Below are 12,733 nucleotides of genomic sequence, written 5' to 3'. Positions count from 1 at the left end.
CTCTTATCTTTTAAAGCCCAGGAAACATATTACTAATTGTAAGGTTTCATTAGTAAAGTTGACTAGCAGTAATAAATCTTATTGGGTGTAGTAGGGTTTATTAATTATTAATTAATAAAAATAAATTAATGGACACCAGTGTGATCCAGGACAAACATGTCTGCGGTAAGTGTCTGCGGCTCGAGGAGCTTCGGGTCAGAGATAATGAGCTGCAGGCCGAGCTGTGAACATTGCGATGCATCAGGGAGGGAGAAAGTTACCTGAACACTTTATTCCAGGAGGTAGTCATACCCCTTAGGATAGGGTCTTCTGATTTGGTCAGTGGTCAGGGACCGGAGGATGTGACTGCGAGTGAGGCAGGTATGGGGACCCAGGAGGTGGAGGAGCTTCAGCCTTTGCAGTTGTCCAACAGGTTTGCGGTTCTTGTGGCCTGTATGGTTGAAAGTGGTGGCTGCAGGGTGGATGAGCAAACTGACCATGGCACCAAGGTACAGGAAGCCATTCAAGCGGGGGGGGGAGTTAATAGGAATGTAGTGGTAATAGGGGACAGCATAGTCAGGGGGATAGATACAGTTCTCTGCGGCCAAGAGCGAGAGTTCAGACGGATGTATTGCCTGCCCGGTGCCAGGGTTCGGGGTATCTGCTCTGGGCTGGAGAGGAACTTGCAGTGGGAGGGGGAGGCGCCAGTGGTCGTGGTCCACGTAGACACCAACGACATAGGTAGAACTAGGAAAGTGGTTCTGCTGAGAGAGTATGGGCAGCTAGGGGCTAAATTAAAAAGCAGAACCTCAAGAGTAATAATGTCTGCATTATTACCTGAGCCATGAGCAAATTGGCATAGGGTAAATAAAATTAGAGAGATGAATGCGTGGCTCAAAGACTGGTGTGGGAGAAATGGGTTTCGATTCCTGGGGCACTGGCCCCAGAACTGGGATCTGTATCGTTCGGGCGGTCTTCACCTGAACTGCGCTGGGACCAGTGTTCTGGCGAGTCATATAACTAGGGGGGTAGAGAGGGCTTTAAACTAAATAGTGGGGGCAAGGGATCAAATTTGGGAAGATGTGGTAAATCAAAGAGTAGAGGTAAGGCAAGAGAGAAAGGTATTAATATGGGAAATGATAAACAGACCGTGACAGGAAGGGATAGAGAGTACAAATCTAAGAGTAAATCAACAGTTAAGGCTAGGGGTTAAACAATAAAAGGACAAAACTAAAGGCTCTGCATCTGAATACACGTAGCATTCGAAACAAAACAGATGAACTGATAGATCGTATTTTTTATTTCTGTTTGCGCTGATAGCCAGTAGAAACATGGCTGCAGGATGACATAGATTGGGACCTGAATATTGAAGGGTACATGACATTTAGGAAGGACAGGAAGCTAGGAAAAGGTGGAGGGGTGGCTCTCTTAATTAATGATGGTATTAGCACAATAGAGAGGGATGACCTAAGTTCAGGAAACCAGGATGTAGAAGCGATTTGGATAGAGATGAGAAATGATAAAGGCAAGAAGTCACTTGTGGGATTGGTGTACAGGCCCCCCCTAACAGTAACCACATGGTAGGATGGAGTATAAAGGAAGAAATAATAGGAGCTTGTCAGAAAGGTACAGCAATAATGATGGGGGAGTTTAATCTACATAGACTGGAAAAATCAGATGGGCAAAGGTAGCCTAGATGAGTTCATAGAATGTTTTCAGGATAGTTTCTTAGAACAGCACATTCTGGAGCCAACCAGAGAGCAGGCTATATTAGAGCTGGTATTGTGCAACGAGATAGGATTAATGAATGACCTCATAGCGAAGGCGCCCCTAGGTAGCGGCATTCATAATATGATTGAATTTTACATTCAGTTTGAGGGAGAGAAGAGTGGGTCCAAGACTAGTATTTTAAACTGAAATAAGGGCAATTATGAGGGCATGAAAGCAGAGCTAGCTAAAGTGAACTGGCAAATTAGGTTAAGGGATAGGTCAATAGAGTTGCAGTGGGAGACATTTAAGGGGATATTTCAGAATACACAGAATATATACATTCCAACAAATAAGAAAAAATCCAAGGGGAGGACCCACCATCTGTGGTTAACTAAAAAAGTTAGAGATAGTATCAAACTTAAAGAAAAAGCATAGAATTGTGCAAAGATGGGTGGCAGGTCAGAAGATTGGGCAGTGTATAAAAAACAGCAAAGAATGACAAAGATTAATAAGGAGAGAAAAATTAGAGTACGAGAGAAAGCGATCTAGAAATATAAAAACAAATAGCAAGAGTTTCTATAGATATTTAAAAAAGGAAAGAGTTAACAAAGTGAGCGTTGGTCCTATAGAAAGTGAGTCTGGGGAATTAATAATGGAAAATAAGGAGATGGCAGTTGAATTGAACAGGTATTTTGCATCGGTCTTCACTATAGAGGATACAAGTAACATCCAGAAATAGCTGTAAATCAGGAAATGGAAGGGAGGAATGCCAGAAAATTACAACAACCAGGGAAGTGGTACTGAACAAATTGTTGGAGCTGCGGGCTGACAAGTCCCCGGGTCCCGATGGACTTCATCCTAGGGTCTTAAAAGAAGTGGCTAGTGAGATAGTTGATGCGTTGGTTTTAATTTTCCAAAATTCCCTAGATTCAGGGAATGTTCCATTATATTGGAAAATAACAAATGTAACTCCTTTATTCAAAAAGGGAGGGAGACAGAAAGCAGGAAACTACAGGCCAGTTAGCTTAACATCTGTCATAGGGAATGTGGTGTATGTAACCTGTTCCACCTTAAGAGAACTACCTTAAGAGATGTACTACTTTCTCTTGGCTGCTGTATACTGTAATACCGGTGGTGACCACACCGGTATATAAACGTTGTGTAGGGATTTGCTGGGCAGTTCAGCCCTGACCTCCGAATAGTAAAGACCTGTTAAAAGTTATTCTTGTGGTCTGTGTCCAGTGATTTATAATAAGCATAACTGGGACACACAGACTTAACAGTGGCGACAAGTCCGATCTTACCCTGCGGCAGTTTTACATCCAAGGCAGCTTCGTCCTCAGAACGGGCATCGAGAAGAGGCATCTGCCCTCATCATCCTGCTGAGCACCATCGCACGGGAGGCATCGAGAACCCGGGTTAAAAAGAAAAATTCTGACCACGAAGCCCTCCATCAGCGACAGGCAGTGATCATCCCTTCTACCACGGTGGTGGGTAAGCCGATCAGCGACACGAGCAGAAAGTCGGCCGCGTTGACTGTGGAGTGGGGGAGGGAAAACGGAGGAAAAAGGGCGGAGAACTCGAAAAGGGCCGGGCTGCAATCGAGGCCGAGAGGCGCAGCGACTGGGGCAGCTTAAGGCACGAGAGCCGCGGAGAACTCAAACGCAGCCGGTGTAAAGGACCGGCCTGCATGCGGGGCTGAGAGGCGCAACAGCAGGGGAAGCGTGAATGCCCACGGGAACCGCGGGGGAGTAAAAGCAGCGTCGGGGAATTGAGAACCGCTGGGGAGGCGAGAACGGCAGCAGCACGGCAATCGCCATTGCAGCCAGCGGGGGAAGAAGGCAAACGCGGGAATCCGCCATTGTAGTCGGCGGGGGAAGAAGACGAGCGCGGGAAAGACCGCCAAGCGCGGGAAGCCGCCATTTTAGTAGGCGGGGGAAGAAGACAAGCGGGGGAAGCCGCCATTTTGAGAAAAAGAAAAATTTAAAAACTTGCAAGGATGCCGAAACATGTGAACATTAATACCTTTGATAGCGATATCGAAGATTGGACCACGTATGTAGAACGCATGGAAGTTTATTGTAAAGCAAATAAGGTACCAGATGATGAGAAAGCACTAACCTTATTAAGCTCAATGGGTGCGAAGACATACGGGCTATTGAAGCACCTTCTATCACCAGATAAACCGGCGGATCAGACTTTCGCGAATATTGTTACTGTCCTGAAAAATCATTTAAACCCCACGCCGCTGATAGCGGAACGATTTAAATTTTACAGAAGAACGCAGCTGAAAGACGAAAGCAACGCTGAATTTTTAATTGAACTGCGTAAGCTATCAAAGTACTGTCAGTTTGGAACAGGACTAGCAGATGCGCTGAGAGATAAATTTGTGTGTGGATTGTTAAAAGGAACACAAAAGCGACTGCTTGAGGAGAATGATCTTACGCTTGATAAAGCTGTCACTATTGCAGCATCGCACGAAGCCGCAGCGAGAGGCACTGCGGAAATGCAGCTACGGTCACCGGAACTCAGCACCAATCAAATGGTCTTGGGTACAGTAAAATGTTATCGTTGTGGAAAGACAACGCACGATCAGAACCAGTGCTGGTTCAAAAATCAGGAATGCAGAAAATGTGGCAGGCTTGGTCACATAGCTAAAGTATGCCAGTAAAGTCACCGCAGGAAAAGTACAGAAAGGTACACAAGGTGACAGAGAACAGTTCGAACGAACAGAAGTCAAATTCAGACTCCAGCAGTAATGAACTGGGTAGTCTAAGAGTACACAATGTTGGTAATGAAGCAGACCTCCAAACAATCTGGGTCACACTTCAGATAGCAGGAGTCCAAGTGAAGATGGAATTGGACACTGGATCGGCATTGACGGTCATGAATAAGCAAGATTACAAAAGGTTATTCCCACATATTCCCCTACGGGATACGGAGATTATATTGAAAACATACACGGGGCAAAGAGTATACCCCATCGGAAAGATAGAGGTAAAGGTGGTCCACAAGGGCAAAGAAAGCCGAGGAATGGACTTATATGTGCTACCTGAGGGAGGTCCACCACTACTGGGACGGGAGTGGATTAGGAAAATAAATATGGACTGGCATTCCTTAAAAGCACTAACGGTAGATTCCGGTAAAAAAGATGTCAAACCTAAACGATTGTCCAGAATATTGGACGATGCTAAAGAGGTGTTCCAACAGGGACTGGGAACACTGAGGAATTACGGCAAACATCAAGGTTGAAGAACATGCAAACCCAAAATTTTTCAAAGCCAGACCGGTACCTTATGCGATACGACCTGCTGTGGAAGCTGAGCTGGAAGGGCTAGAACGTTCAGGAGTACTGTCTAAGGTAGACTGGAGTGAGTGGGCCACGCCCATTGTCCCCGTCATGAAGCGTTCATCGAGCAACAAGCCGGGGGAACCGGGGAAGGTTCGCATCTGTGGAGATTTCAAGATCACTGTTAATCCGGTGCTTCACACGGTGCAGTATCCGCTTCCACGGATTGAGGATATCTTCGCTTCGTTGTCTGGCGGGAAACACTTCACCAAGATAGACCTGGCGCAGGCGTACTTACAGATGGAAGTTGAGGAAGAGTCACGCCAGTATCTCACGATCAACACGCATAGAGGCTTGTACCGGTATAATAGACTGGTTTTTGGAGTGGCATCGGCTCCAGCAATTTGGCAGAGGGCCATGGAGCAGGTATTACAGGGAATTCCAGGCACACAATGTTACCTGGACGATATTCTGATTACAGGAGATGATGACGAGGAACACCTTGCAAATTTGGAACTGGTGCTCACCAGATTGAAAGAATATGGACTTCGAGTTAATCACCAGAAATGTGAGTTCTTTCAGAAGCGGATCTCGTACTGTGGTCATGTCATTGACCAGGAGGGGCTTCATAAGTCTCCTGACAAGATCGAAGCTGTTGTGAAGGCTCCCGCTCCGGATAATGTATCCCAGTTGAGGTCGTTCCTAGGGTTGATTAACTATTACCATAAGTTTCTGCCAAATTTATCCACGGTGCTGCACCCGCTGAACGCTCTTTTGCAGAAGGGAGTACCATGGAAGTGGAGCGAGGACTGTAAGAGGGCCTTTCGCAAAGGCAAGGCATTGATCACCTCAGAGGAAGTGTTGGCTCACTTCAACCCAACGCTGCCTATTAGTTTGGCTTGTGATGCTTCTCCATATGGTATTGGGGCAGTACTCTCACACAAGTTGCCAAATGGCCTGGAGAGGCCAGTTGCATTCGCATCCAGATCATTGACCTCCGCTGAGCGCAACTATGCTCAGATAGATAGGGAGGCTCTCAGCCTTGTGTGGGGAGTAAAGAAGTTTAATCATTACCTGCAGGGCCAAAAGTTTACGCTTCTGACAGACCACCAGCCGTTGGTATCCATTTTTAACCCTAAGAAGGGTGTTTCGGTGATGACAGCACAGAGACTCCAGAGATGGTCCCTTTTCCTAAGGGCACATCAATATCAGATCGAATTCAAAGGTACAAAGCAGCACGGTAATGCTGATGGGCTGTCGCGCCTGCCACTACCTACAGAGGAGGAGGCACGACGGTTGACCCTGTTGAGTTATTTCACTCGACCATCATCGAATGTTTACCAGTCACCAATGCAAGTATTGAAAGAGAAACCAGGAACGACCCGACACTGTCCCGGGTCTACGAAGTGACAGTGAAGGGATGGCCAGCACATGGTGATCCACTGTTACCGGCATTCTCAGCAAGACGAGAACAGCTGTCCGTCTGTCAAGGAACATTGATGTATGGAACAAGGATGATTATTCCTCCTAAGTTAAGAGAGAGAGTTCTACAGGAACTGCATGAAGGTCATCTGGGGGGAGTCAAGATGAAAAGCCTTGCTAGGGCTTATGTGTGGTGGCCGGGTATCGACCAACAGATAGAGGATCTGACGAAAAGCTGCTCAGGGTGTCAAAAAGTTCAAAATGCACCTCCGATTGCACCGCTGCATCCATGGGAATGGCCTTCAACCCCATGGCAACGTGTACATATTGACTTTGCTGGTCCATTCATGGACTCCATGTTTTTAATTGCGGTGGACGCACATTCTAAATGGCCAGAAGTGATTAAGATGACTACCACTACCTCAGAAAAGACGATCGCGGTGCTAAGAACGGTATTTGCAAGAAATGGATTGCCAGAACAAATATGTTCAGACAACGGACCGCAGTTCGTGTCAGAAGAATTCCAGAAATTCATGAAGAAGAATGGGGTGAAACATTATACCTCTGCCCCATATCATCCGGCTACAAACGGGTTGGCCGAGAGATTTGTACAAACATTCAAAAAAGCAATAAAGGCCATAAGCGAAGATCAGATTCCACTACAACACAAGGTGGACAAATTCCTACTGGCATATCGAAACGCCACTCATGCAGTGACAAACCAAAGTCCTGCCATGATGTTCTATAACAGGAGGTTGCGGTCCAGGTTGGACTTGTTAAAACCAAATGTGCGGAGGGAAGTTGAAAACAAACAGTTCCAGCATATAAATAACAAGACCACTCGGAGTTTCGAAATAGGACAACCAGTGTTAGCCCGGGACTATAAAAACGAGAAATGGCAATCTGGAACAATTCGGGCCAGACAAGGACCCCTGATGTACACGGTAGATATTGGTGAAAATGTAATACGGCGTCATGCTGACCAACTGGTAGAATCGAGAACAAGGGTCGAACCCAGGGTTACGGCAGAGACAACCGTGGAAGAAGTTAGTGAACCTGAAGCATCTACCTCAGAAGTGAATGTACCTGAGGATGATGTCCAATCCATAAGAGATCAACTAGATGAGTCACCACAGCAACGAGAATCAGAGACCCCTGAAAGGCGTTATCCAACTCGAATCAGGAGGCCTCCTCAGAGACTGAATCTTTGAACTGTTTTGCATGAAGTTGTATATATATATATATCTATATGTTATGTTAAATGGGGATATAACTGTTAAGCTAAAAAGGGAGGATTGTGGTGTATGTAACCTGTTCCACCTTAAGAGAACTACCTTAAGAGATGTACTACTTTCTCTTGGCTGCTGTATACTGTAATACCGGTGGTGACCACGCCAGTATATAAACGTTGTGTAGGGATTTGCTGGGCAGTTCAGCCCTGACCTCCGAATAGTAAAGACCTGTTAAAAGTTATTCTTGTGGTCTGTGTCCAGTGATTTATAATAAGCATAACTGGGACACACAGACTTAACAGGGAAGATGTTAGAAGCTATTATTAAAGACATTATAGCAGGATACTTGGATAAGTTCAAGGTAATAGGTAGAGTCAACATGGTTTTGTGAAAGGGAAATTAAGTTTAACCAATTTATTGGAGTTCTTTGAGAAAATAACATGTGCGGTGGATGTACTGTACTTAGATTTCCAGAAGGCATTTGATAAGGTGCCACATCAAAGGTTACTGCGGAAAATAAATGCTCATGGTGTAGGGGGTAACATATTGGCATGGATAGTAGATTGGCTAGCTAACAGGAAACAGAGAGTAGGCATAAATGGGTCATTTTCTGGTTGGCAAGATGTAACGAGTGGTGTGCCACAGGGATTAGTGCTGGGGCCTCAACTTTTTACAATTTATATAAATGACTTGGATGAAGGGACCGAAGGTATGGTTGCTAAATTTGCTGATGACACAAAGATAGGTAGGAAAGTAAATTGTGAAGAGGACATAAGGAGGCTAGAAAGGGATATAGATAGGTTAAGTGAGTGGGCAAAGATCTGGCAAATGGAGTATAATGTGGGAAAATATGAAACTGTCCATTTTGGCAGGAAGAATAAAAAAAAAGCTATTAGCTAAATGGTGAGAGATTGCAGAACTCGGAGATGCAGAGGGATCTGGGTATCCTAGTGCATGAATCACAAAAGGTTAGTATGCAGTACAGCAAGTAATTAGGAAAGCTAATAGAATGTTATTGTTTATTGCGAGGAAAATTGAATACAAAAGTAGGGAGGTTATGCTTCAGTTATACAGGGCATTGGTGAGACCACATCTGGAGTACTGTGTACAGTATTGGTCTCCTTATTTAAGGAAGGGTGTAAATGCGTTGGAAGCAGTTCAGAGAAGGTTTACTAGACTAATACCTGGAATGGGCGGGTTGTCTTATGAGGAAAGGTTGGACAGGTTAGGCTTGTATCTGATGGAATTTAGAAGAGTAAGAGGTGACTTGATTGAAAATATAAGATCCTGAGGGGTCTTGACAGGGTGGATGTGGAGAGGATGTTTCCTCTTGTGGGAGAATCTAGAACTAGGGGGTCACTGTTTAAAAATAAGGGGTCGCTCATTTAAAACAGAGATGAGGAGAATTTTTTTCACAGAGGGTCGTGAGTCTTTGGAACTCTCTTCCTCAGAGGGCGGTAGAAGCAGAGTCTTTGAATATTTTTAAGGCAGAGGTAGATAGATTCTTGATAGGCAAGGGGGTGAAAGGTTATCGGCGATAGGCGGGAATGTGGAGTAATCGGATCAGCCATGATCTTACTGAATGGTGGAGCAGGCTCGAGGGGCTGAGTGGCCGACTCCTGCTCCTAATTCGTAGGTCATCCAAGAGGCGACCTAATTTCCTCCCCTCACCAATTTTCCATAGTTGTCTACCCATTTTTCAGGCGAGAAATGGGTGAGTGGCATTTGAAAATCGCCCCCAGAGTGTCAAATGTTTGGTTCAGCAATATTAATTTGGCTGGGGGGGGGGTGGAAAGAGGAGAACTAAAATAAAATTAAATAAATTTAATGAGCTAAACAAAATTAATAAATCTAAAATAGTGTTGTAAAAGATGGTGCTCCTAAAGGCAGCTGCAGTTTAGATTTAAAAAATTGCACAGCATAACACTGAATGTTCATACTTACTGCCACTGCAGCATGGTAACTAGTTCCACAGCCAATCAAGAGCAAGCGTCTGCACCTTTTTATTTCTTTGAGGTGGTCTTTCAATCCACCCAGCATAACTGTAATAATTAAAAGATATTAATAATGATTATAAAACTGTATAGTCACTTTTTTTTTTTTAAATGTGCATTTAAAACACTAGTAACTTGCCAACTGATGGTTGACATAATTAACAGATCAGAGTGAAACTGACTTTTGCTTCACAAATGCAAATATGAAGCATATATTACCTGTGCTTGTTTCAAAGTTTACTCTTCCTCGCAAAGTATTAACAACAGATTCTGGCTGTTCAAAAATCTCTTTCTGCATGAATGCACTGAAGTTACCTGCATCAAAAAATTGAAATGACTGATTACTCCCCCAAAAATATTTAAGATACACCTGGAAATGGTTACCTCAACAAATGTTTACGGCACTCAAGTCTACTGTTCAACTTCGGGCTCATAAATTGTAACACATCAACTTAACCAGTAATAAAAAAATCTATAGGACATCCTCAATCCAGCAGGGGATAAAAGATCAATTAAACAGAACTGGGAAATTTAAAGAAAGAATTTAAGTGCAGCAGCGCCCCTAACAATTGGGGTAATTGGCCAAATTTGTGTTTGGAAAATGATTCATCAAGTCCAGGTTTACAAACATTTTAGTGTAATGAAGCTGTGGAGCATGATCAAATTCTTGTTGGAACTGTCAAAGCAACAGTGCATTCCTTCTGATGCTTAAAATATAATAAGTTGACTATATCTATGATGCTAATATCAGATCTTCGCTCTGAAGGCACAAAGAAAAGTAGAAGCTTCCAAAAAGTATCAAAGAAAAAAAATTCAAGATTAGAAAAGTACAAGTTAACGGTAAATGTAATATTAGAATAATAAAAATACAAGAGAAAGGACTGAGACAGAGGAGGGAATAGATAGGGAGGGGAAGACAAGGCAATCAAAAGTGTTACAAATTCTTACGATAGCAAAATACTGCGGATGTTGGAAATCCGAAATAACAACAGAAAATGCTGGAAAAACTCAGCAGGTCAGGCAACATCCGTGGACAGAAATTTGAGTTGACGTTTCGGGTCGGACCCTTCTTCAAAACTGGAAAGAAAAGATGGATCGGAGGCAGGGCTGCGATCGGACAAAAGAATAAAAGAAACAAAAGAAGTAAAAAAGAGACAATGAAAGGTGTTAGAAGCTAGACGAGATGGTAATAGGCTGAGATTGGGTGTAAAGTGTACTGGGAGGGGGGGGGAGGTGGAGGGGGGGGGGGAGGAAGGGGCGGAGGAGAGGGGGAGTCCCCGAGCCCCGCCCCCCGATCTCCCGCCCCCCGATCTCCCGATGTCCCGCCCCCCGATCTCCCGCCCCCCGATGTCGCAAGCCCTGCCCCCCGATGTCCCGAGCCCTGCCCCCCGCCCTCCCAAGCACCGGCCTCCTGCTCTCCGGAGCCCCGCCCTCCCGCTCTCCGGAGCCCCGCCCTCCCGAGCTGGCTTCAAGACCGCCGATTGCGGCTGTGAGAGACGGCCGGCGGGCCCGGTTGCCGGGATAACCCTTCCCGCTCTCCAAGCCCCGCCCGAGATCCGCACTCCCGAGAGCCCCGCCCCCCCCGCCCGAGCCGAGTGGGGAACAGAGAGAGACGCTGCGTCTCAGCTGCTCCTGCGCGCGCACCCTGTGTATGTCCTGTGACCCTCGTGGCTGACGCCGTTGCCCCGGGTAACGAGATGACGGGGGGGAGCTTAGCAGAAGCCGTGGGACAATTACCTAGCTCGGGCGTGGCTGGGCAGGAGAGGCCCAGGCTTTGAGGCCTAGGTTCTGAGGCCTTACCAAAACGGGGAAAGGTAGGAAAAAGAATCTTCAGGTTAGAGAAAATATTTACAAATGAATGAAGTTTTTTTAAAAACAATTTAATAAAAGCAATTTTTTTTTGCTGGCAATGTAGGTTTGAAAAGAAAAACGCAGAAAACGGGAAAAAGAATGGAATCAAGATGGCTGACACTCACCTCGGTTCAGAACGATAAGGCCTGCCCACACACGCACCGATTGGTCGACCATCAGGTCACCGAAGCGTAGGATTGGTCAATCGTCCCGTCACTCGACTGTAGGAGGGCCCGCCCGCACACGCCAGGAACCCGGCGTACGATTGGTCGACCTCGACGTCACTATCGCTAATGAGCGGATAATGAGATGCTAATGAGTGGAATTTTGAACGTTTTTTGGATACCGCGGGCGCAATTTTTGTCCGGCCGTAACGTAAATACGCTTACGACCGTTTTGGAATCGTAAGCTTTCTTTTGATGTAACGCACGTGTAGGTACGCTCTATAACTTTCGAGTGCATAGCCAGACAGACACACACCGAAGGACAAACAGACAGACAGATCCGTTTATATATAGACTAGCTGGGGGAGCCTGGCGGTGCCGAGGCTTTCTCGAGGGCATGTTGTTGTTGGAAGAGAGAGAGGGAGCGACTGGGGGGAAGAGAGAGAGGGAAGGAGAGAGAGAGCGAGGGGAATGAGAGAGAGGGAAGGAGAGAGAGAGAGGGAAGGAGAGAGAGAGAGGGAAGGGGAGAGAGAGAGAGAGAGAGAGAGGGGGGGAAGGAGAGAGAGAGAGAGAGGGGGAAGGAGAGAGCGAGAGATGGAAGGAAAGAGAGAGAGAGATGGAAGGAGAGAGAGACGGAAGGAGAGAGAGGGAAGGAGAAAGAGAGGGAAGGAGAGAGAGAGAGAGGGAAGGAGAGAGAGAGAGAGAGGGAAGGAGAGAGAGATTGGGAGTGTGAGAGAGAGAGAGATTGGGAGTGAGAGAGAGATTGGGAGTGTGAGAGAGAGAGAGAGATTGGGAGTGTGAGAGAGAGATTGGGAGTGTGAGAGAGAGAGAGATTGGGAGTGTGAGAGAGAGAGACTGGGGAGAGAGAGAATGGGGAGAGAGAGAGAGAGATTGGGAGTGAGAGAGAGAGAGAATGGGGAGATAGAGAGAGAGAGAGATTGGGAGTGTGAGAGAGAGAGAGAGAATGGGGAGATAGAGAGAGAGAGATTGGGAGTGAGAGGGAGAGATTGGGAGTGTGAGAGAGAGAGAGATTGGGAGTGTGAGAGAGAGAGACTGGGGAGAGAGAGAATGGGGAGATAGAGAGAGAGCGAC

At 46.0% G+C, this 12,733-nt stretch overlaps 1 protein-coding gene across 1 annotated transcript in view; it reads right to left on the bottom strand.

The window, feature by feature from the left end:
• The window catches only part of LOC147114017 (glutamine--fructose-6-phosphate aminotransferase [isomerizing] 2-like), a 103,091-nt gene that overhangs the window by 44,367 nt on the left and 45,991 nt on the right, over positions 1 to 12,733 (bottom strand). Inside the window, exons 11-12 of the mRNA XM_085995532.1 lie at positions 9,846 to 9,941; positions 9,577 to 9,674 (exon numbers count right to left, since the gene is read on the bottom strand). Coding sequence (XP_085851658.1) covers positions 9,577 to 9,674; positions 9,846 to 9,941 — 194 coding nt within the window. The remainder of the gene's footprint in view (positions 1 to 9,576; positions 9,675 to 9,845; positions 9,942 to 12,733) is intronic.

The sequence above is a fragment of the Somniosus microcephalus genome, chromosome 8 (assembly GCF_052327205.1).
Source record: "Somniosus microcephalus isolate GS21.2 chromosome 8, FLI_Smic_1.0, whole genome shotgun sequence".
Classification (NCBI taxonomy): domain Eukaryota; kingdom Metazoa; phylum Chordata; class Chondrichthyes; order Squaliformes; family Somniosidae; genus Somniosus; species Somniosus microcephalus.
This window is presented reverse-complemented; position numbering and strand designations above follow the sequence as displayed.